The sequence below is a fragment of the Phyllobates terribilis genome, unplaced genomic scaffold, assembly GCF_046119375.1.
Source record: "Phyllobates terribilis strain yellow unplaced genomic scaffold, ASM4611937v1 Scaffold_3__8_contigs__length_932513732, whole genome shotgun sequence".
Taxonomy (NCBI): Eukaryota; Metazoa; Chordata; class Amphibia; order Anura; family Dendrobatidae; genus Phyllobates; species Phyllobates terribilis.
Window position 1 is genome coordinate 33,156,871 of NW_027362763.1, and position 25,064 is coordinate 33,181,934.

The 25,064-nt window shown below is 45.6% G+C and overlaps 1 protein-coding gene across 1 annotated transcript; it reads left to right on the forward strand.

Annotated features, from left to right (window-relative positions):
* Window positions 1-3,746: 3,746 nt before the first annotated feature.
* LOC141258418 (scavenger receptor class A member 3-like) lies at window positions 3,747-24,778 on the forward strand. The gene is made up of 5 exons (XM_073673419.1): window positions 3,747-4,150; window positions 16,669-16,725; window positions 18,480-18,599; window positions 19,350-19,448; window positions 23,712-24,778. Exons 1-5 carry the CDS (start codon window positions 4,144-4,146, stop codon window positions 24,776-24,778), a joined length of 1,350 nt encoding a protein of 449 aa, XP_073529520.1. The 5' UTR covers window positions 3,747-4,143.
* Window positions 24,779-25,064: the final 286 nt, after the last annotated feature.

The following is a 25,064-nucleotide window of genomic DNA, read 5'->3' on the forward strand; positions in this document are numbered from 1 at the left end:
GTCACAGTACAGAGATAATACACACAGTGATGTCACAGTACAGGGATAATACACACAGTGATGTCACAGTACAGGGATAATACACAGTGATGTCACAGTACAGGGATAATACACACAGTGATGTCACAGTACAGGGATAATACACACAGTGATGTCACAGTACAGGGATAATACACACAGTGACGTCACAGCACAGGGATAATACACACAGTGACGTCACAGTACAGGGATAATACACACAGTGATGTCACAGTGCAGGGATAATGCACACTGATATGTCACAGTACAGGCATAATACACAGTGATGTCACAATACAGGGATAATACACACAGTGATGTCACAGTACAGGGATAATACACACTGATATGTCACAGTACAGGGATAATACACACAGTGATGTCACAATACAGGGATAATACATACAGTGATGTCACAGTACATGGATAATACACACAGTGATGTCACAGTACAGGGATAATACACACAGTGATATCACAGTACAGGGATAATACACACAGTGATGTCACAGTACAGGGATAATAAACACAGTGATGTCACAGTACAGGGATAATACACACAGTGATGTCACAGTACAGGGATAATACACACAGTGATGTCACAGTATAGGGATAATACACAGTGATGTCACAGTACAGGGATAATACACACAGTGATGTCACAGTACAGGGATAATACACACAGTGATGTCACAGTACAGGGATAATACACACAGTGATGTCACAGTACAGAGATAATACACACAGTGATGTCACAGTACAGGGATAATACACACAGTGATGTCACAGTACAGGGATAATACACAGTGATGTCACAGTACAGGGATAATACATACAGTGATGTCACAGTACAGGGATAATACACACAGTGATGTCACAGTACAGGGATAATACACACAGTGACGTCACAGCACAGGGATAATACACACAGTGATGTCACAGTACAGGGATAATACACACAGTGATGTCACAGTGCAGGGATAATGCACACTGATATGTCACAGTACAGGCATAATACACAGTGATGTCACAATACAGGGATAATACACACTGTGATGTCACAGTACAGGGATAACACACACAGTGATGTCACAGTACAGGGATAATACACACAGTGATATCACAGTACAGGGATAATACACACAGTGATGTCACAGTACAGGGATAATAAACACAGTGATGTCACAGTACAGGGATAATACACAATGATATGTCACAGTACAGGGATAATACACACAGTGATGTCACAATACAGGGATAATACATACAGTGATGTCACAGTACAGGGATAATACACACAGTGATGTCACAGTACAGGGATAATACACACAGTGATGTCACAGTACAGGGATAATAAACACAGTGATGTCACAGTACAGGGATAATACACACAGTGATGTCACAGTACAGGGATAATACACACAGTGATGTCACAGTACAGGGATAATACACACAGTGATGTGACAGTACAGGGATAATACACACAGTGATGTCACAGTACAGGGATACTAAACACAGTGATGTCACAGTACAGGGATAATACACAGTGATGTCACAGTACAGGGATAATACACACAGTGATGTCACAGTACAGGGATTATATACACAGTGATGTCACAGTACAGGGATAATACACACAGTGATGTCACAGTACAGGGAGAATACACAGTGATGTCACAGTACAGGGATAATAACCCATGATGTCTAGCAGAGAAGAAGGATGAGATAGCAAACCGACATTGTGGGATTCTGGTTAGTAGGGAGGTGATATCAGGTCCAGAGAGGTAGATCTGTTGTTAGAACCCTCCTGTTAGTTTTTTCTATCTTGTGTTTGGCGGTCACGTGACAATCTTCCTATATATTCCAGCTCCGCCCTTCTGGCTGTGCTGGACTTCAGTGTTGTTGACTGTCTCTCTAGCCATGTGCTTCGGTGCCTTTCTCTGTCAGTTCGCTTGGTCCTTCTGGGACCTCTAGTACCTTTTTGTCTTTTTGTGTTCTGCAACAACTTCTCTGTTTCGGAGGTGTCCCATTTTTGTTCCAGTCCTTAGTTCTTTTAGGGACCCCTCCCCTTATGCTATAGGTCTTCGCTCAGACTAGCCGAGGACTAAGGCGGGTCTGTTTGCTAGGAACAGGCAGCCCGCTACATAGTAGGGATTCAGCTTAGTCTTACTGTAGGGACAGCTTTCCCCTATCTTTCCTTAGTACATGTTGCAGATCATACCATCTGTGTGACGTCGGCATAGTGGTGATACTGAAAGCCGTGAGACTCTATGAGTTGTCCCAGGCCGAAGGTGAAGATGGAGAAGAGCAGGGGTCGTAGGACTGAACCTTGGGGGACACTGACACATAGGGGGCGAGATGAGGAGGTGGTGTGTGAGTGGGAGACAGTGAATGCCCTGTCTGTTAGTTATGAGGAGATCCAAGATAGGGCCAAGTCTGTGATGCCGATAGATAAGAGAGTCTGTAGTAAGAGGGAATGGTTCACTTTGTCAAAGGCAGATGACAGGTCCAAGAGGAGGAGGACAGAGTAGTGTTGCTTGGATTTGGCGGTTAGTAGGTCGTTGGTGACTTTAGTCAGGGCAGTTTCAGTCGAGTGATGCGGTCGGAAGCCAGATTGTAAGCGGTTGAAGAGGGAGCAGGAGGAGAGGCGGGAGGACAGTTCAGAATGGACGTGTTGTTCCAGTAGTTTTGAGGCATAGGGGAGAAGTGATATGGGGCGATAGGTAGTCAGAGAGGATGGGTCAAGGGAGGGGTTTTTGAGGATGGGTGAGATTGAGGTATGTTTGAAGCATGAGGGGAAAACACCAGCTGTTAGTGACAGATAGAAGAGGTGGGTTAGGGTTGTGATGAAGACAGTGGTAAGGTTTGGGACGAGGTGGGATGGGATTGGGTCAAGTTCACAGGTGGTGAGGTGTGATTTGGAGATTAAAGAGGAAAGCTGATCATCTGTGATGGGGGAGAAGCTGGTTTTGGAGGAGCGATGAGTAGTTATGATGAGGGGCTGTGGGGACTGTAGGCAAAAGCTTTGTCTGATGGTGTCAATCTTCTGCTTGAAGAATGAGGCAAAGTCTTCAGCTGAGATGAGTGGAGAGGGAGGGGAAGCTGGGGGATGGAGGAGAGAACTGAAAGTACTCAATAGCTGTTTAGAATTGTGAGTCAGAGATGATACAAGAGATGAGAAGTAGGTATGTTTTGCTGCAGTGAGTGGACTTGACAGTATGATATACTAATCAGAGATAATACGCACAATGATGTCACAGTACAGGGATAATACACACAGTGATGTCACTGTACAGGGATAATACACACAGTGATGTCACAGTACAGGGATAATATACACAGTGATGTCACAGTACAGAGATAATACACACAGTGATGTCACAGAACAGAGATAATACACACAGTGATGTCACAGTACAGAGATAATACACACAGTGATGTCACAGTACAGGGATAATACACACAGTGATGTCACAGTATAGAGATAGTAGGCATGGTGATGTCATAGCACATGGATAGTACAGACAATGATGTCATAACCTCTTTCTGACTTCTCAGCATAGATATAGGGGCCTTTGGCCAGCAGGTCGGACAGAGGATGGCCCCCCTTCCTTGGATCACCACTTTAACTACCTGTCACTTTTCTTCTTAGTACATCGGATGCTTCCTCCCCTCCCCCTCCAGGACCCTACATTTGTTTGCCATTAATTTGGGTGGGAGCAGCGCCCCCCCTGCTCTGTGTCAGATTTCTCCTTGCTGCAGTGGAAAACAGCCCATTTCTTTTTTGCAGACTGAGTCTGGAGCAGCAGAGCCGGGAGCATCGCAGGAGGCAGAGCCTGAAGACAGAGCCCGGCACAGAGCCCGGCACAGACGGCACAGCGCCGGGCACAGAGCCTGGCACAGACGGCACAGAGCCCGGCACAGAGCCTGAAGACGGAGCCCGGCACAGAGCTCCTCACACCCCGGGCGCAGCTGTCGCGATGAGCTGCTCGGCTCTTCCTGTCGGGACCGTTCCTGTGAAGACGTGAATGGGGAGCGAGAGGGAGAAGAGACGAGACTGAGGCGTCTCCTGCCCCAGAGAAGACCCCGATCTGTGCGAGGAACCGCTGACCGCCCGCCGGGACAATGAGAGGTAGGTCGCAGTGATCGGCCGACCGCAGCGTGTGCGCGACCAGAGGCGACCGAACGCTGGCATCTTGTACAGTACCGCTGCAACCTGTCTACTAGCCGGGGAGAATGCAGGGTGGTGTTCTCTGTTATCAGCCACTGCAGGACAGAAAGTGGCTGTGATTAGTATAGAGGAACTACAGCTATTGCTCTGTGAATGAGGTGCGGTAAGGGGGTGACTAAGGTCCGGCAGTGGGTCCAGTAGGTTAGTGTTAGTGTCCGGTTGTATATACGTTATATTAGGTTTAGTGTTTTATTGTATATAATCTTGTATATAGGACGGTGTTTTATGTGTATATAGGACGGTGTGAGCGTTGTGTGGGATTGTATATAGTAGTATGAATGAAGCTGGGCCGGGGGTTTTATAGGATTTTATATTTATTTATTGTTTATGTATATATTCCTGGGGTGATGGTTATTTTGTTTCTTTAACTTTCTAATTTTTTTTTTGTTGTTGTTCTCTGTTATCAGCCAGTGCAGGGCAGAAAGTGGCTGTGATTAGTTTTATGGAGAATTACAGCTATTGTTCTCTGTTATCAGACATTTTAAGATGAGGATAGACTGATGTTAATATAAGTCATGTACAGTATGAATTCGATTAAACATTGAGTATAATCTATTCTTCGCTGTTATCAGCCGTTGCTAGCTTATCATTGGCCAAAATGAAGATTAAAATCTATATTTCTCTGTTATCAGCCATTTCATGCGGGGGAACAAACTAATTGTGTCCATAAAATAATCTATATATCTAATAGGTGAAGATTGTGCGGATCTCTCCCCTATTATCAGCCCTTTAAGGCCGGACAGAAGCCGCTTGTGAACATTATACAGTGTATACAGACATACAGTTGATTGTGATAATAATCTATATACTGTATCTGTTATATACAAGGGGGTATAATAAGTAATTCTCTGTTATTAAGGATGGGGAAAAGCTGATAGCAGTATACTAGTATGTCCTTCTTGACCAGCCAAAGAAACACACACAATCAAAAGTCAACACAAACTCACTAGTGTATTTGGCTCTTGGACAACTCTTCTGATAATCCTTTTCACTCGTCTATCTGAAATCATGTGGGGAACACCTGGTCGTGGCCGGTTTATGGTGAAATCATGCGGGGAGCACCTGGTCGTGGCCGGTTTATGGTGAAATCTTGCGGGGAGTACCTGGTCGTGGCCGGTTTATGGTGGAATCATGCGGGGAACACCTGGTCGTGGCCGGTTTATGGTGAAATCTTGCGGGGAGTACCTGGTCGTGGCCGGTTTATGGTGAAATCATGTGGGGAGCACCTGGTCGTGGCCGGTTTATGGTGAAATCATGCGGGGAGCACCTGGTCGTGGCCGGTTTATGGTGAAATCTTGTGGGGAGCACCTGGTCGTGGCCGGTTTATGGTGAAATCTTGTGGGGAGCACCTGGTCGTGGCCAGTTTATGGTGAAATCTTGTGGGGATCCCCTGGTTGTGGCCAGTTTATGGTGAAATCTTGCGGGGATCCCCTGGTTGTGGCCAGTTTATCGTGAAATCTTGCGGGGATCCCCTGGTTGTGGCCAGTTTATGGTGAAATTTTGCTGGGAGCACCTGGTCACGGCCGGTTTATGATGAATGATGTTCTTTCCACTTTATGGCCCAGCAGAGCTCACTGGAACCTTCAGTAGTTTAGAAATTATTCCGTATCCAATGTCATCAGGATGTTTTGCAACAATAAGGTTGTGAAGGTCTTGAGACAGCTCACTGGTTTTACACATCATGAGATGTTTCTTGTGTGGCACCTTGGTAAAGAGACACCTTTTTATCGGCCGTCAGATGAACCGGCTGATATTATTTGTCACTAAGTGGCAAGATTGCTTTCTAATTACTGACAGATCTCAGTCGGGGTCAGGACTTTCCAGAGCTTTTTGCTCCTCTCTTCCTTCTTGTGTTCAATACTTTACCGTGTGTCATTTCTCATTATTATACATAATTTATGAACATCTGCTGAGAATTTCATGTCAATTGCACCTTTAGAAATAGATTTACTTAGAAAATTGATGACGCGTTCAATACTTATTTCACCCGCTGTATATACATTATTCGCATTTGCTGAAGTTGAAAGGCAGAAGAGATGGATGAAAAGCTGAGAATAAAAGAAGCAGAGCTGAAAGCAAATGTAGCAGAGCTGAAAACATGGTTCATTAAAGGGACAGCTCACAATTCAGTTAATTAAAGGGACAGTTCACAATTCAGTTCATTAAAGGGACAGCTCACAATTCAGTTCATTAAAGGGACAGCTCACAATTCAGTTCATTAAAGGGACAGCTCAAAATTCAGTTATTTAAAGGGACAGCTCACAACTCAATTCTTTAAAGGGACAGCTCACTATTCAGTTCTTTAAAGGGACAGCTCACAATTCAGTTCATTAAAGGGACAGTTCACAATGCAGTTCATTAAAGGGACAAAGGGACAGCTCACAATTCAGTTCTTTAAAGGGACAGCTCACAATTCAGTTCATTAAAGGGACAGCTCAAAATTTAGTTATTTAAAGGGACAGCTCACAATTCAATTCTTTAAAGGGACAGCTCACTATTCAGTTCTTTAAAGGGACAGCTCACAATTCAGTTCATTAAAAGGACAGCTCACAATTTAGTTCTTTAAAAGGACGGCTCACAATTTAGTTCTTTAAAGAGACAGCACACAATTCAGTTCTTTAAAGGGACAGCTCACAATTCAGTTCATTAAAGGGACAGCTCAAAATTTAGTTATTTAAAGGGACAGCTCACAATTCAATTCTTTAAAGGGACAGCTCACTATTCAGTTCTTTAAAGGGACAGCTCACAATTCAGTTCATTAAAAGGACAGCTCACAATTTAGTTCTTTAAAAGGACGGCTCACAATTTAGTTCTTTAAAAGGACCGCTCCCAATTCAGTTCTTTAAAAGGACAGCTCACAATTCAGTTCTTTAAAGGGACAGCTCACAATTCAGTTCTTTAAAGGGACAGCTCACAATTCAGTTATTTAAAGGGACAGCTCACAATTCAGTTCATTAAAGGGACAGCTCACTATTCAGTTCTTTAAAGGGACAGCTCACAATTCAGTTCATTAAAAGGACAGCTCACAATTTAGTTCTTTAAAAGGACGGCTCACAATTTAGTTCTTTAAAGGGACAGCTCCCAATTCAGTTCTTTAAAGGGACAGCTCCCAATTCAGTTCTTTAAAAGGACAGCTCCCAATTCAGTTCTTTAAAGGGACAGCTCACAATTCAGTTCATTAAAGGGACAGCTCACTATTCAGTTCTTTAAAGGGACAGCTCACAATTCAGTTCATTAAAGGGATGGCTCACAATTCAGTTCTTTAAAGGGACAGCCCTGGACTCCACTTTTTCTTTATTGACCACAAACTGTAGAAAAACAAGACATAGCGAACAGCTGGAGACCAGATGTAGACATTTCACCTCCTCAAAACAGGAACTGGCTCCTTCTGAGCGTCTGCAGAGCCCTGCCGGCCACATGGCAAGATGAAGAGGGCCGCAAAAATCTTTCACATGGTGGTCATCAGCTGGACGATCCATCTTACTCCCAAAATTCACTTTTTTCCAGTATTCCAGGTATTCTCCTATCTGGAGGGCACACAGCTCTGCTCATCCAGAGCTCTTGGGTTCTTGAATATAATGCTAGAGCTACAGTGAAGACTGACACCAACATGGTAAAGCAGCAATAGAGAGAGAAGCAGATCTCCGTGGCACAGATATGACTGCACATGTGATGGAGAGGAACTCCCAGGATCCTTTGCGGTAGGAAATGGCATAAATAATGGGATAAGTGAATATCTGGACCAGGACTATGTAAGGGACTTGTGCTTACTGACCGGGGCAGTGAATGCAATCTATTGTTTCCTGTTATCAGCTACTGCAGGCTAGAAAGGGACTGTACATTAAGTTGGTCAGATTACAAAAAAAAAAATCTGTTGTTCTCTGTTATCAGCCATTTCATGCTGGGAAGAAATTGTGAGCCTAAAGAAATCTATATATCTATTATATACAAGTGTGTCACCTATTATTCTCTGTTATCAGCCATTGCTGAGTAGGTAGAGGCTGTATAAGGACAGATGACTGCACTATCATTGCGGTGCCCAATCATCAGTGCCAGACGGTGATGCCCCAACATCAGTGACGTCTATCAGGAAAACATCGTATCCATGAGCTGCAGTAATAGCACCATCATATACCGGGCAGCATATACTGTTACAGGACGTATTCACACTGGCCGCACGTCACAGCAAAGTCAGATAATCCGAGTACTCGTGTCATATAATATCTAACCAAATACCGCCATATAGTGCTGAGATACAATGGACAATTAGTGCCCAGATAATGCACAGTGACTGCATGGAACAGATAGAGCAATGCCGCCATACAGTCCCTGGTGGTCTGGGGTAAACTATGATATACTATTTAGTATACGTTAGGGGTTAATATCACTGAAAGTATGGGGGGATGGGAGGAAAGAGGGTTAGGAGGGTTCATGTCCATTGGGGTCTGGAGTGTTCCTCATAGTCTATGGAGCATAAAGTGTTAATAGCCCCCAAGGACTAGGGAGCTGAAAGCGTTAATTTCCCTGGTGGTCTGGAGAACTGGATGTGTTAATATCCTTGGTGGTCTAGGGAGATAAATGTTTTGGTATCTCTGGTGGTCTTATGGGGCTGAAAATGTTACTATCCCTGGTGGTCCATTGAGCCCAGCTTCATTCATACTACTATATACGATCCCACACAACGCTCACACCGTCCTATATACACATAAAACACCGTCCTATATACAAGATTATATACAATAAAACACTAAACCCAATATAACGTATATACAACCGGACACTGACACTAACCTACTGGTCCCACTGCCGGACCTTAGTCACCCCCTTACCGCACCTCATTCACACCACAGAAAACCAAAAATAACAATATATACAATAGTGACATGGACATTTTTTTTAATATATATATATATATATATATATTTTTTTTTACATTTATTTATTTTTTTTATATATATATAAAACACAGACCTACACTAACTATCCCACCACCCCTGATCCAGCTCTGGCCACAAAGTTCAGGATTACTCCGAGCTAGGATCAGGCCCCAAAGTTTTTCCCCAGGCGGGGCCTGGACCAGGCCAGATCAGTCCTCTTATCACCGCTGATGAAGAACTCCCCCAAATCCCCCACCCAACCTAACTAAAACCCCCTATTATACATTATATACAATATATACAGAACACAACCTACACACTCACCATCCAAGGCTCAAGTTCGATGCCGGCAAACCTTCTATTCAGGAGACAGAAATACAAAACAAAAATCTAGGGTGGAAAGACATCAGCCCACCACCAGGATATAGGAGTACTACCGGACTAAGGCACCCTGAAGGAAAAGCCCCTCCAGAGACGGGCCGCCCTCCGGGCACCCAGTCCTTCATACTCCAGAGAACGTACCTTCACCAGGTCACCTAGGATGTTCCTACAGACTTCATCTACATGGAGGATTTTACTCTGCGTCGAGACTAAAACTCGTGCGTTCCACGTGAAATACCTGACCACTGCGCTGACTATGAATAAAGTGTCTCGGACCCTTCTACCAAGGTCTCCGAACGCTCCATAGGCCCACCCGGCGTAGGACAGAGTAGCCAGCCACGGCCAACCAATGGAAGCCCCCACCCTGTTGTACACCTCTGTATTAAAGGGACAATGAAGCAGGAAGTGCTCCATGCTTTCCAGCACGTTAGCACAAGCCTCACGGGGGCAATTCCTGTCCTCGGAGCTCCTGTACTTCAAATTGTTCCTCACATAGAGCTTACCATGGAAGCAGCGCCAAGTCAAGTCCCAGTACTTCTTGGGGATCCTACTAGAACTTAACAAACTCAACCCAACCTGCAGATCCCGACTTGGGCAGTCTTTGAGGACCAATCGACTCTGAAAATGAGAAAGCAAGACCCTCATATCGAGGAGTTTCCTCGGGAGGGACCTCACCTCCCACATTCCCAGACCCCACCGGCGGATCATTTTCAGAACCAGGGTAACGTAAGCCAGGAGATGCCCATGTGATGTGCGAAGATCCTTCAATCTTCCCCCTGTCTCCCATTCCTGCAAGAAAGGCTGAAACCATCCCTTGCAGGAGAATACCCACGGAGGAGCCCTCTTTTTCCAGAGGTTTGCCACGTTCACTTTCAAGAAGGTGTTCACTAGGAACACCACGGGGTTCACCATATTCAAACCCCCTAGTCTCGTGCGGTAAGTAACCTCCCGCTTGACTAGGTTCAGTCTGTTTCCCAATAAAGGTTCAGTCTGTTCCCCCATAACATCTGGAAGAACAGACTGTAGACCCGTGTCCAGAGAGGCTCTGGCAAGATACAGACGCTGCCCAGGTAGATTAGCAAGGGGAGCAGGAAAGCTTTGCACAGGCCAACCCTTTCCCTCAGGGTCAAAGACCAACCCCTCCATTGGTCCACTCTTTGGGTGACACCTTTAATTCTGCCTTCCCAGTTTTTCGTGGGGTAATCACCTTGGCCGAATTAGATGCCCGGGACTTTGGCATGTTCTTGGGGTTCAGGGAGGATGTCCGGAAGATCAAACCCGGGATCTCCGCCTCCCAGCCAGAGACTCTCACACTTATCCTGGTTGACCTTGGACCCGGATGCCTCCGAGTAGCGCTCCACTTCTGACATCACCACCAGTGCCTCTTCTTGCGAAGAAACAAAGACGGTGACATCGTCCGCGTAGGCCACTAACCTCAGGATAGCCTCTGGCGCCACCCCGCCCATCCGCACCCCGGCCAACGGTCCACAATCGATCCTTCTGAGGAAGGGATGAATTGCTACCGCGTAAAGCAAAGGGCTAAGAGGACAGCCCTGACGGACACCAGCTCCTACCCCGAAAGGTTGTCCAATCCACCAATTTACCAGAGGGAAAGTCTCAGCCCCTGCATACAAGGTCTTAAGCCAGTCCACAAACCCTCCAGGCAGACTATACCTCAAAAGAGTGGACCAGAGGTACTCGTGGTTAACCCGATCAAAGGCTTTTGCCTGATCCAGGGTCAGCAAGAACCCCTTCCAAAAGCCTACCCTGCCTTGCTCCATGGCCTCTCGGACACCTAGAGCAGCACTAAAAGTGCTACGGCCGGGAACGCAACAGTGCTGAACCTCCGAAAGGAGCCGGGGTGCAAACTTCACCAGCCTGTTGAAAAGTATCTTAGCCAAAATCTTTCTGTCCACATTGAGAAGTGCTATGGGACGCCAATTCTCAATGCGTGACGGATCCTTACCCTTTGACAAAATTATTAAAGCTGACCTCCTTAATGATCTTGGCAGAGTGCCCGAGGAGAGACACTGATTAAACACCTGAGTCAAGAGGGGGACCAAAGAGTCCCTAAAGGTCCTAAAGAACTCGGATGTTAAGCCATCCGGACCTTGCGACTTTTTGGGCTTAAGCCCATCGATCGCCAGTCTCACTTCCTCTTCTTTGATCGCTTGTGCCAAACTGCCCAGCGAGAGGTCAGCCCCTGGCTCAGGAACAGATTCAGCCAGGAAAACCGACATCCCGTCACGATCCAGCTCCCTCCTTCCCAAGAGGTGCGAGTAGTAGGAACTGACGACCTCCAAGATCCCTGATCTGGTCCTTCTCAGGGACCCCGTACTGTCCATCAGCCCCGTCACTATCTAACTATTCACTGACATCTTACAGTTTCTGTAAGGGTCGGGCGAGCAGTACTTCCCATAGTCCCTCTCGAAAACCAAAGATGCGTGCCTATCGTACTGACACCTCTTCAGCAAGGACTTCACTCTGGAGATCTCCTCACGGCTACCTCCAGTCGAGACAAGATGCTCGAGTTTCCTCCTCAGGCTCTGATACAGGCGATCCCTGTTCAGGCTTCTGAGGCTCGAGAGCTGCCGGAAGAATCTCGCCACCAGATGTTTGAACATCTCCCACCGCTCTGACTTAAGTGTTACTTAGGCCCATCAATGGTACCTGGCTCTGAAGGAATTCCTGAAAAGACCGTCTTACAGCTTCTTCGTCAAGGAGTGATGAATTCAGCTTCCAATAACCTCTTCCCATCCAAGGAGTCTCTGTAACGTTCAGAGAAAACATAATCAAACAGTAATCGGAGAACTCCACCTCCACAACCGACAACGGTGAAGAGACGGCCTCCTCCTTCAAATAAAACCTGTCTATCCTAGACCTGCACTGACTACCTCTAAAAAAAGGTGAATCCCGTTTCACCTGGGTTGTGCCGGATGTGGACATCCACCAGGTGAGCCTCACTTACTATCCTGTTTAACGCGTCCCAGTCATAAGCCAGCTAGTCTCCGGAACCTCCTCTATCACAGGATCTCGTGACATTGTTGAAATCCCCTCCGAAGACCACCTGCCGACTCGAAAATAAAAAAGGTTTGATCTTCAGGAAGAGACATTTGCGGTCCAACTTGGATTGGGGACCATAGATGTTAATGAGCCGAACCTCTTGTCCCCCCATGGAGACATCTAAGATCAAGCATCTCCCCATTTCTAATTTGATCACTCGTCTGCATTCAAACGCTGCAGAGAAGCTTGATGGTGTCCGGGATCCTCCTTGGTTCAGATCCAATAAAGGGAAAACATCCACATGGACTTCACATTGTCCCCAACTTCATATGAACAATCCCGTTCTTGACTTTGAACACCACAATCTGCTCTAAAAACCTAAGGGAGTAAAAAAGTGACAATGACATTGGTGGTCACCATGAAGGCCAGGAAGAAGGTTATGTAAAGGGAAAGGAATAAGAGCTCCACCAGATACAATGGGTCATTCTGAGCCTCACTGCCCATATACATGGTCATTGGCATCTCCATGAATGAAATCTTTTAGTTGACCATGATGACCCTCTAAGAATCTGGGACCTCCAGGGCTTTAGTTCAGGAACCGAAGTCAAAGAGAGGACTGCAGGTGCTTATAATAACTCATTCCAAGATGAGCTGCCAGGTTTCTCAGGACCTTGGCTGCTATCACAGTAGAGAAGGACCTTTTTGGTTGGATCGTAATCACTGAATAAGAATCAGGGACCTATGAAATGCATGAAGAAGGACAAGTTTGGCATTATAGACCCACATTTGCCACCTGAAATATGGATTTGGAGATCCAGATGGATCTGGGTCTGAATTATCACAAGGAATAAGAAAGTTACAGTGACATTGATGGTCACCATAAGAACCACAAAAAAGTCCGTGAAGTGAAAGCTCCATCAGATCAGAGCCAGTAAAATGGGCCACTATCAGCCTCACTGACCATGAGTAGTGTTTTGGTTGACAATCTGGGATCTCAAGTGCAACGATCGAGGCCAAGGAGAAGACTGGTGGTAACTGCAGGTGCTTATAATAAGCCGTTCCAAGATGAGCGACGGGGGTTTGTCAGGAACTTGGCAGCGATCACAGTATTATGTCCTAGACACAGATGGTAATGACCTTCTTGGTTGGGCTGCGACCACAAATGATGATGTAAGAACTTGTAAAACGCATAGAGTAAGACAGGGTTGTCCATATAGACCCACATTTACCACCTCAAATATGGATCTAGAGATCAAGATGGACCTACTGTATGTCTGAATTACCCCAAGAAAAAACTATAGTGGGGTAAAAAAAAAAAGTCATTGATGGCCACCTCAAGGGTCAGGAAAACAGTGATGCCTATGCATTTCACCTACAGCACCACTTTAACCCGAAACTTCATTCAGCATCTTGGAACTCTTAGCATTATATAACGACAGGGTGATTTAGTCATCAAAATGGGTCAAAAACATATAAAAATGAAAACAGAATTATTGTTACAATACTTTCCGGGAATAGTCAGAAGCCAAAGACCGTATGGGGGCAAAAAATGCCAAAGAAACCTCATATGATTAGTTTGACACTTGTGTTTGACATTTGGCAGGGTAAGTGTATCACAAATGGGTTCTTTGGCCTCATGGGTTTGTCAGCTCTTTGGCTGCCATCACCCTGTTATGTAATTTGCACAGAAATTTCACAGAACCCATGAAACGCATGGTGAAAGACAAATCCGTCCATGTTTTCCCATATGTGACAGAATGTTGGCCGGTGTCAGGGCATTATGTAATATGCACAAAAGTTACGGGCCCATTTATGGATGGTCTATAGCCAAAGACTAGGGATCTAGGCTGTAAAAACCTATGAAATGCGTGGAGGAACCATAGATACCCTCGGAGGGGATCAGTCTCTGCTTTTCTCCTCGTATAGAGTAAGAACATCAGATTATTGAATAATACAGGGAGCGCAGTTACATCTAATCCTCAATTCCCAGTTGTCACACTTGCTGGAAAAGAATCCCACCCTGCAGAACCGATGAAGTCACCCGCTATTCCTGGCCGCAAGTCTCCATCATGTTATTCCGTGCCTATGCCAGAAAAATGATGTCGACAAGTGAAAAATAATATTGGTCTGAAAATTAACCATTAGTCAGAACTCTAAAAATGTCACGTGTAAAATTTTTTAATGGATGGGGAAAATATTCCTAATGGTCTCCAAGTCATGGTGGACAACCATAGGGTCGAAGAGATTGAGAACCTATGTGGGTGGTGGCCACTGCTCTGGAGGCACCATATCTTAGTGATAGAACTTATTCTGCTGAGTCTGATGATGTCATCACACAAATACTAAGAGTCTATGATGTCATAGGTGGTAGTATAGGTGAGGACATCAGTGTAGACTGAGGGCATCTTTAAAATGTCTGATTCAATGATGGACTTCTGGATCTTCTCTTTATGAGGGGACTTTATCAAGGGTTTCACAACTTTTCTTGTTGTAAACAACTTTGTTGCAAGCTATTTTTGACCCAAATTTTGCAAATTTTTACTAATTTACACCAGTGTTGCCACTTTTAGAAAAGAGGTGCAATTTAGCTGTAGATAGAAAATATAAAATTCAGGCTTAAAATGGCCAATTTTTGCTCTTATTTAATTTCTGCTGCTCCCCTGAGAATTTCATTTTTATTTATTTTTATTTAAATCAGCCTTACACTTCCAGAGATATGGATCCCTTTATTTTGAGCTAATTTTTATGGACTTTATAAAGTAGGCATAGACACGCCCCAGAGGATTCTGTGAGCCACGCCCCTTTTGCATAAAAAATTAGCACCAAATAGAAAGGTCCATATCTCTGGCACCGAATAACGGATTTAAAAAAAAAAATAAAAAACTGATTATTTTAAGGTAACAGCGGGAATAAAATAAGAGCCAAACCTGGTCACTTTTGATCTGATGACAGGTCTTCTTTTAGTAAGGTTTATGAAATTCAACTTTTTAAAAAGTTGCACGAAAAGTTTCAAACTCACTCAAGTAGAGAAAAGCTAAAAGTTTCAACACCTCGGTAACGACACTGTAGCCACTAGCAAAACTGGCTTAAAAAATCCCTCTCTTCACGGGGTTAACCCTATATGGTCCCAAATGGTTAACGGGCAAATGTCTCCTTCAGTACAAAGACGATAATTGATCAGAAATTTCATAAAGCTGCACGTCTCATAGTGGGGACAGTTGGGGGTCTCATAATATCAGGGGCATTTTTAAGGTCACTTTTCCTTTTGGCTACTATTTGCAATACACTTATCGAACTGTCAGATGAAATTTGATAAATTTGTCGCATCTTCTGATCTTTAACAATTAGCGCGTCGATTGATTATTGTTTTTGCGCCTATTTTTGTCTATTTTTTATCTGTTTTAAGACTGTTGGGTTTTTTTTTTCCACCAAATTCTTTCGTTACGTTGCACCTGTTTTGAAGTTCGCCGATGTGGATGTGGTTTTTATAATCCAGATGTTTGCAGCTGATTCATTATTTGCGACTTCATAAAAAGACGTTAATTTCTCCAGTTACCCTCAAAGTGTTTTTTTTATACGCCAGAAATTTTTACCTAAATATTAGTGTTGTTGCTGGTGACAGTTTAACAGAACACGTAACTTTTATTGCTCTAAAAAGGTGGATGCCAAACTTTGGACGCAACTTCTGTCGTGTGACCAAACTTTGTTAGGTGTCGCTGCTACAATTCAAGAGAAGGGGGGTCTAATTGCCACCAGAGGGTCCTGCGACTGCTACAAGCAAGTCACCAAATCTGATGAGGTTGGACTTCCTTGTCGTGATCGCAGAATTATCAGGGTCACAATGTGACTCCATTCTCTTGTATTGCACTTTGGTCATTCTGCTAAAGTCACCGAGTAGCCCGAGCCTTAAGGCTTTCCAAAGCCAGAGAGGGGTCCAATGTTATCCTTACCTGTTAGTTACATCCTAGAGTAGTCTTCGTCCTGAAGGACCTGACACATTCATGGATGACCCATTTTCCCTGTGATGGCGCTGTGTGAGAATTCAGACCTCAAGATCATGGATCGCTTGGGTTCCCATTAGTGGGACAATCTTGGATCAATTTTTTAGGGATTGTGTCGATTTGCTATAAACGGAGGCAGACTTCTTTTGTCTTTCAGACGAGGAGCTCCTACAAGAAGAGGATGACATGCCCTCGTCAAGACACAGGCAGAATGGTAAGCAAACCTCGGAGAACATGGCACAACCGATTGCCTTCTCCTTCTTCCAGAAGCTAGCCAAAGACACAGGTCTACCTCCGATTTAACAAACCAGCCATCAACTGGTGCTCCATGATCGGGATGGAGTGTGTCTCACTCAGTGACCCAAGAACAACAAAGAGAACCATTAGTGGTGCCAAAAAACACATTGAGGTGCTGACGCAATCTGTGCCCAGTTTGGGCTGGTACTTGGCTACAATTAGCCCAAGGTGACCCCCGATTAGTAGCACCAAATTCCTTACCGACCTCATTTGGACTTCGGTGTTGACTTGCCGGAAGGGCAATCAGTGGTCTCTGAACTTCAGATGTCTCATCTGATGTGCCTCATATTTAGACAGCTCTTCAGAGAAAGCGTTATGATCTGGCTCAGCTACATTGCCAAACCACACGAGGAGGTTTGCATAAGAGCAGATGCTGAGCTGAGCGAGAAAACAAGGCGGCAGAGACGAGTCTTCAGAGATAAAGTTCTCATATTATCAGCAAACCCGAAAAGTTTCCAGAGTAAACTTTTTTCTTAAGTGGAAGGGATCATCAGAAAATGACCAATTTTTCACTATACATACAATATAAATATACATATAGCCTCCTCACATAGGACGAAAATCTATAGGAGGCAGTAATCCTAGAAGTCAATACTGGCCAAACCTGAATCTTCTCCAAAAGTTGTAGATCTCCATAATTTCCAGACAACTGTTTCGAGGTTCTAAATTTGCTCCTTTGACGCTAAGTTGAAGACCATCCTATTACATTGCACCGATGAAGGGTAAAAATCCCAAAACATGTCTTCAAAATTTAGGTCTGCAACTTTTGGAGAAGGTTTTGGTTTGACCTTATATCTAAAGTCATGTGACGCAGCTCTTTAAAGGATCAATATTGTCTTCTAGGATCGCCATCTCCTAAAGAGGGCACTAGAGTCCCTGCTATCTTCCACTGTGAAGAGGCGACTAGCACAAAGAGTTTGAAGCTCCATTCACCGATACAGGATTCAGGAAACAGGCTGGATCCATAGGGCAGATAGAAAAGTTGGTTACGGTGGAAGGAGCAGGGTCTTGTAGGCTCATCTTCAAGGTACGAGGTCACAGATTCAGAGGTTCTAGTTGCATGGAGAAGATATCGGGGCTGAGTCTGGCTCTAGAATAACCACCATCCTTACTTTACAGCAGGGCTCAGTGGGGTCATGATGGAAGGGCCTAAGGTAATGGGGTAAATGATTCACACCAGATACTGGGTTACAGGAATAAGGTTAGGTTCAGGATCCAAGAGGCAGATACAAGATCACAAGTTTATGCCCCAATTGTCTCCTCCCTGCAAAAGAAAGGTCAGTGGATTTCGCAGTGTAGGAAGACAGATGAGTACAATCAATCTGTCGGACAAGTCTAACTCCATAGGGCAGCTCAAATGCAACACAACGATAGAGAATGGGACTAGTGCAGGCGGGGATTGTAATACCTCACCCACCACCCTGATGGCCAAACAAGATGATGGTTACCGAAAGTGGTAAAACAGTCTACCGTGCCCTAGACACAAAATCTTGAGTCATAAGAGAAAGACCTTCAACCAGACTGTCTCAACGAGAAGAGGAAAAGCTTCTCGGCTTCTCATCGTGCCACTGCTAATCTTAGACTAACTTTTTTTTAGAAATCAGGTTGGTGGGAGCATGAATTCCTTGGGTGAAGTGACCATCAAACCTACCTGTGATCTTTATATTGTAGGTAGGACTAGGACCAACTGTGCCAAATGTCAGAAGAACCTGTCCCTTCAGAACTCGGTGAGGGTTCTCTATGTCTTTGTGGTGATCCTCATCATCGCGGTCATCGTGTTAGCGTCATTGGGTGAGTAGCTGACCATCTACTTAGTGATATTAATGCTACACTGAATGATAACATATAGGGGCTACTCACTTGAGCATGACCCTTTCCACATGTGTAATAAAGGGGCCATCTACTGTATGGGTTTTCCCATCATTGACCAAATTGAAGGACCACCAGATGAGTGTCTCAGTCGATGGTGGATCCCACATGCATGGATTTCAATGGGTGCCATATAACGAATACTTCGTGCCTACTTCCACCATTGAGACCAGATCATCTGGCCAAGGAATACCCAAAGTAGACAACTCCTTTAGTCTGAGGAGCAGTGGAGGACGTCCAAGTTTCAGTATCTGCATGTTCTGTAGCATATGTTGATGCTCATAAATCAAGAAGTAGTGGGGCGAAATTCGGCACATTACTCCATGGGGGGTGGCCTGGATTGTGCACCCTGATAAGTGTCTTGTGGCCCATTTACTAATCCTAAGTGCCCTATGATTCTACATTATTATATCTACTGCCTTTCGGGTGTCAGTCTTTAGTGTAACTACATCTTTATATTCATGGGCATAGGATGAGCAGAGAAATATGTGACTTTAATAAAAAGCTTAAAACTTTCTGCAGTAATTGTGGAAAGTAAAAAAAAAAATCCCATCTCTTAAATCTGTACTGTCCCTTTAATTGAAATGATCGCAGACACATTTTTAGCCAGATAAATAGAAATGACAGCATTGGACGTCTGGCGATGAGTAAATTTCCTCATCTTATTTACAGTTTTCAGGAAAGTCAATTCCCTGTACGATGACTTCAGCTCTGCAAAGTCCGGATATGAGAAGAAGATCGTCTCCGTCCAAGTGGATCTTCAGGAGCTCGGTAAATATGGGGATTTTCTTCTCTCTTCTGAATAGTTGGGCTCAGTTGCGTCCATTAGCCAAAGCTCACACACACGGCCATATTACGTCTTAGTACAAACAGGACCAAAAAATGACACCTGTCAGAGTCTACGAGGTCTGGCTGTACCTCCATCAGAGACCAGGAACTTGGGCTGTACCTCTGCGAGCGTCTACGAGTCTGTGTTGTACCTCTACGAGAGTCTTCGAGCCTTGGCTGTACCTCTATGAGAGTCTACAAGCCCGTGCTCTACTTCTATGAGAGTCTACGAGTCTATGCTGTACCTCTATGAGAGTCTACGAGTCTGTGCTGTACCTCTATGAGAGTCTACAAGCCCGTGCTGTACCTCTATGAGAATTTGCGAGTCTGTGCTGTACCTCTACGAGAGTCTACGAGCCTGTGCTGTACCTCTATGAGAGTCTACGAGCCTGTCCTGTACCTCTATGAGAGTCTTCGAGCCTGTGCTGTACCTCTACGAGAGTCTATGAGCCTGTGTTATACCTCTATGAGAGTCTATGGGCCCGTGCTGTACTTCTATGAGAGTCTTCGAGCCTGTGCTGTACCTCTACGAGAGTCTATGAGCCTGTGTTATACCTCTATGAGAGTCTAGCGGCCCGTGCTATACTTCTATGAGAGTCTTTGAGCCTGTGCTGTACCTCTACGAGAGTCTACAAGCCTGTGCTGTACCTTTACGAGAGTCTACGAGCCTGTGCTGTACCTCTATGACAGTCTACAAGCCTGTGCTGTACCTTTATGAGAGTCTACGAGCCAGTGTTGTACCTCTTTGAGTGTCTACGAGCGTGTGCTTTACCTCTATGAGAGTCTACAAGCCTGTGCTGTACCTCTACGAGAGTCTACGAGCCTGTGTTGTACCTCTTTGAGTGTCTACGAGCCTGTGCTGTACCTCTATGAGAGTCTTTGAGCCTGTGCATATATCTTTGAGTGTCTACGAGCCTGTGCTGTACCTCTGTGAGAGTCTACAAGCCTGTGCTGTACCTCTACGAGAGTCTACGAGCCTGTGTTGTACCTCTTTGAGTGTCTACGAGCCTGTGCTGTATCTCTATGCAAGTCTAGGAGCCTGTGCTGTATCTCTATGTGAGTCTACGAGCCTGTGCTGTACCTCTATGAGAGTCTTTGAGCCTGTGCTGTACCTCTATGAGAGTCTACGAGCCTGTGCTGTACCTCTATGAGAGTCTGCGAGTCTGTGCTGTACCTCTACGAGAGTCTACGAACCTGTGTTGTACCTCTATGAGAGTCTTCGAGCCTGTGCTGTACCTCTACGAGAGTCTACGAGCCTGTGCTGTAAAATTTGATGTTTTATAGAACTCCATCTTGATGACTCTTTCCCTTTAAAGAGGATCTGTTACTTGCCATAAATATGACATATGTTGTAAATGTCGCTCTTCTGCTGAATCCGGCGACATTTTTCTATTGTTCCTGCTCCTCTCCGTTCCTGAGATATGTCCTCTTTTACCCTATATGTAAGTCTAGTCTTTATAGCCAAGTGGGTGTGATCTTCAGATCTCCTCAGTAGTTGTCTTCTTGAGGTCTACACCCACTTGTAACAAGACTAGTTTTATATACCGGGCCATATCTCAGGAACGCAGAGGAGCAGGAACAAAAGAGAAACATCGGCGAATTCAGGAGAACAGCGGCGTCTACGCCGGGAAAAAATAAAAATAATAATAAAAAAGAAATGACTTATTATTAGATTGTATCCGGCCCTCGTTTTAAACAGTCGTAATAAATAGCGAGGAGCAGGTTATAAACAAGGAGTAAATCCTCCATGTGTTACACCACAATCTCACATCTGGCGCCTCCCGGTCACTGTGGCGTGCCGTAAATCAGCCGCCAGGTAAGCGCCGCGCTGCATCCTCGCTCTGCCTCCCGGTCTCTGTGGCGCGCCGTAAATCAGCCGCCAGGTAAGCGCCGCGCTGCGTCCTCGCTCTGCCTCCCGGTCACTGTGGCGTGCCGTAAATCAGCCGCCAGGTAAGCGCCGCGCTGCATCCTCGCTCTGCCTCCCGGTCACTGTGGCGTGCCGTAAATCAGCCGCCAGGTAAGCGCCGCGCTGCATCCTCGCTCTGCCTCCCGGTCACTGTGGCGTGCCGTAAATCAGCCGCCAGGTAAGCGCCGCGCTGCATCCTCGCTCTGCCTCCCGGTCACTGTGGCGTGCCGTAAATCAGCCGCCAGGTAAGCGCCGCGCTGCATCCTCGCTCTGCCTCCCGGTCACTGTGGCGTGCCGTAAATCAGCCGCCAGGTAAGCGCCGCGCTGCATCCTCGCTCTGCCTCCCGGTCACTGTGGCGCGCCGTAAATCAGCCGCCAGGTAAGCGCCGCGCTGCGTCCTCGCTCTGCCTCCCGGTCACTGTGGCGTGCCGTAAATCAGCCGCCAGGTAAGCGCCGCGCTGCGTCCTCGCTCTGCCTCCCGGTCACTGTGGCGTGCCGTAAATCAGCCGCCAGGTAAGCGCCGCGCTGCATCCTCGCTCTGCCTCCCGGTCACTGTGGCGTGCCGTAAATCAGCCGCCAGGTAAGCACCGCGCTGCATCCTCGCTCTGCCTCCCGGTCACTGTGGCGTGCCGTAAATCAGCTGCCAGGTAAGCGCCGCGCTGCATCCGCGCTCTGCCTCCCGGCAGGGTCGGCTCTCGGCTGTTTTACACATTTTATGGGGATTTGAAAGTTTTTCGAAAATCTGTTTCTACTTAACGTCTGTTCCCGCGAGACGAAACTCAGCAGAGATGGTACATCATCAACCATTGCATCCAGACAATTCAGGACCCTGGGAAAGCTGGGTGACACAAGCCGGGGCGACAGTCACGGGGATTCTGCACAGTATGGGACCGGTTCCAGGGCTGAAGACCAACCCTTCTGTTACTTCCAAGGTTCAGCCTCCACATCCGGTCCCCCGGGTTATTTATAAGCTGCGGGGGTATTCAGGAGGCTCGTTAACAAATGACAGGAAAATACCCAATTATACTGCTACGGTCAACGGATACCATCGTAGCCAAATGGTACAGAGCAACAAAACCCCTGCGAGGACACTCAGGTCGCTTTAGTCTCTATTCACATTTCCATTAGTTATTTTTCGTTTCTGGATGGCAAAAAAAAAAAGAGAAATAAAATGATCCATTCATGTGAACGGGGACAAAAAATCCTAAAAAGTTCCATCATTTAACCCTAATTCGTTTTTTAGCCAGAACAAAAAATCTAGGACCCGATTCATTATTTGCATTTCTTTAACTCTTTCACCCCCTCCCCCCCCCCCCCCCCGGGTGATTTTTTGTTTTCGTTTTTTCTCCGCTTCTTCCATGAGCCATAACTTCCTCAATGTTTTTTTTTATTTACCATGTTTAGTATATGGTAAAACTGACCTGCCATTATGATTCTCCAAGTCAGTACTAGTTCGCAGATACCAAACATACGTAGGTTCTTTTTTTTTATTTAAGTGGTGAGAAAAAAAATCAGAAATTTGTCCAAAAAAAAAATAATAATTCGCTTTTGTCGCCATTTTCCGAGACCTATAATGTTCTCATTTTTCAGGATCTCATTTAAATACTGACCTCCAGACCACACCCAATAAATCAAACCCCCCCCATACCACACCTGATAAATACTGACCTCCGACCACACCCCCTAAATACAGACCCCACACCTCACCCAATAAATAGAGACCCCCAGACCACACCCCCTAAATACAGACCCCAGACTAAGCTCCCTAAATACAGACCTCTGACCACAATCCCTAACTGCAGACCACTGGCCAAACTCCCTAAAAACAAAAGCCAAAACCACACCCACTAAATTGAGACCCCAGACCACACACCCTAAATGCTGACCTCAGACCACACCCCTAAATACTGACCTCAGGCCACACACCCTAAATACAGACCCCAGTCTAAACCCCCTAAATACTGACCCCAGACCAAACAACTTAAATACTGTCCCAAGGCCACAGACCCCAAACACAGACCCCAGTCCAAACCCCATACAGATCCCTAAAATAAAATTAAACAGACTTCAGAATCCCTTTAATGTAGCCACAGACTTTAATAGAAACCTGGACCAGACTTTCTCAATAAAGACCCCAGATGAGAATCCCTTTAATTCAGACAGAGCCAATTCCAGACCATCCCTCAGATATTAACGAGACCGGAAAGTCGTGTTAGGAGATTTTAATTGGTCATATTTAGGCAATTATCTGGGTCCTTTGATAGCAGCAAATTTTGATAATGATGTTTTTGTATCATTAGACATGAAATCTGTTGGAAACTGCTCCTTCTGCCATGATGCCACCTACTTGGGTCAAGAGATCAGCAAACTTCAGGGAGAGCTGGCAGAGATCCAGAAGATGCTCTCGGCCCAGGAGACTAAACTGGACAAGACGTCTGAGAATCATCAGCTGCTCGTAGCCGCCAACAGCAAAATGGACAACCAAATAGAGAGGGGTAACTTCTCCCTTCGACAGATCAATCAGACATTGAGGCTTTTCTTGTCGCAGGTCAAAGGGTGGCAAGCTGCCGCATCCGAGCTGGAAGCCTCGGTGAAAAATTTGGTCCAAGAGAGGTACGATATCACAGCCTCGGTACAGCAGATAAATTTTACTGTCGGGCAAACTTCAGAGTGGATCCAGGTCATTCAGAGGAAGACCGATGAGGAAACCTTCACCTTACAAAAAATTGTCACCGACTGGCAAAATTATAGCAAAATTTTTGGTGGATTTAAATCCACATCGGTCAAAACCATCGACCTGGTCCGAAATATTCAAAGCAGCATCACGGCCACGGCCCAACGGATCACCATGAACACCGAGGTCATGCATGATCTTGTCCTACAAGTGATGGGCCTTCAGCTACAGTTGGATAACATCACGTCTTTACTTGACGACCATGAGGAAAACATGCAAGATCTCCAGTATCATTCCAGGTACACCCAAAACAGGACTGTGGAGCGGTTCGAGAGCCTGGAAGGCCGGATGTTTTCCCATGAAACAGAAATTGGGACTATATTCACAAATATCAACGCTACGGACAACCACGTGCACAACATGCTGAAGTACCTGGACGACGTGCGGCTTTCCTGTACTCACGGCTTTAACTCTCACGCCGAGGAACTGTACTACCTGAACAAGTCCGTCAGCCTCATGCAAGGGGCCACCGATCTTCTGAGAGAGAGGTTCAGCCTGATGAACGCCCGCCTGGATTTTGATGTTAGGAACCTGTCAATGATCATGGAAGAAATGAAAATGGTGGACGTTAAGCATGGGGAGATCCTCCAGAAAGTCACCTTCGTGCAAGGTATGAAAGTTAAAGGTCCTTAAAGAGTTTCTTCAAGTCTGGTAGCCTGAAAACATTGCCTTCATAATGTCCAGGGCATTATTTTCTAGGAAATTTGACAAGCGGTCAATCCTTTGCTACATGTTTGCTGGAGGAGACAGAAATACACCATTCATATGTTACTTTTGATCAGAATTGAACCAAGGACCTTAGTGCTTCAAAGTGATGGTGCTAACCACTGAGCCACCCCTATAAACAGTGCCAGCAGAGAATATCCCCAATTATTGCACCAAGCGTAGACAGATCCTATAACAGTGTGTGGGGTGCTGT

Bases quoted from the DNA above. Each gene is read 5' to 3' on its own strand.
- LOC141258418 (XM_073673419.1), top strand. The intron at 16,726-18,479 runs GTAAGCAAACCT...TTTATATTGTAG, and splicing joins GTCAAGACACAGGCAGAATG to GTAGGACTAGGACCAACTGT. The intron at 19,449-23,711 runs GTAAATATGGGG...TTGTATCATTAG, and splicing joins AGTGGATCTTCAGGAGCTCG to ACATGAAATCTGTTGGAAAC.